The sequence below is a fragment of the Sphaeroforma arctica genome, assembly GCF_001186125.1.
Source record: "Sphaeroforma arctica JP610 unplaced genomic scaffold supercont1.12324, whole genome shotgun sequence".
In the NCBI taxonomy this organism is placed as follows: domain Eukaryota; class Ichthyosporea; order Ichthyophonida; genus Sphaeroforma; species Sphaeroforma arctica.
The window spans coordinates 1-744 of NW_014028234.1; the positions used below are offsets into that span (position 1 = coordinate 1).

At 48.7% G+C, this 744-nt stretch overlaps 1 protein-coding gene across 1 annotated transcript; it reads right to left on the reverse strand.

The window, feature by feature from the left end:
- Positions 1–24: 24 nt before the first annotated feature.
- SARC_17838 (hypothetical protein) lies at positions 25–354 on the reverse strand (the record flags this gene model as incomplete). The annotated part of the gene is made up of 1 exon (XM_014288075.1): positions 25–354. The coding sequence occupies one exon, from the start codon at positions 352–354 to the stop codon at positions 25–27; it is 330 nt and encodes a 109-aa protein (XP_014143550.1).
- Positions 355–744: the final 390 nt, after the last annotated feature.

The window sequence follows — 744 nt, forward strand, 5'->3', positions numbered from 1 at the left end:
ATATATATATATATAATAGAGTGCCTACATACCTACAAATGGTGCCAGGGCTATCAGAGACAGCAGAGCGGACATTCTGGATGACGGAAAGCGGGCGTTGCGAATGGACGCCGTTACCATGCCAACCACCACGACCACACACTCTGTGTTGGCCTGAGCCGCCAGTTCGGAAGGAGTCGCCTCTAAACTAGGTATTGGCCGATCCCGAAGCTTGGACTCTTGACCCTGATCCGGCTCACCAACAGCATCAGGTTCATCTACTACATCAGGTTCATCTACCACATCGGGTCTATCTATTGAAACTGAATTCTGCTTGGCTGGGGGCTTGGTCAGCGCTGTGAGGATGTCGGGCATGTGGTGCGATATGTGCACCAACTTCTCATCGGGCGACAGCCCACGTGCATGGTGTGACCCGAATCTGTGAGTGTCAGGGGTGAAGCAATCTTGCTATTGAGAAGGACTGTATAAACGAACTGCAGTACCTGATTGGCCTTCGAGTAAGAGTTTTGGAATGAAAACAATGTATAGAACGAGGCTGAATCAAAATTCAACAGTGTGAATAATTAGTTTTGAGTGAGTGGGGGTGGGGTACTGTACCAGGATAGCAGATGCAAGTGGGAAACTGCAATCGATCTCATAGGCTACTTAGTCTCATAGTAGGCTGGCTAAGGTAACTACTGGTCTCATTGGCTACCTGCTCTGATAGTAGACTAGTTAAGGTAAATAAGGCAGGCCCAACCCATA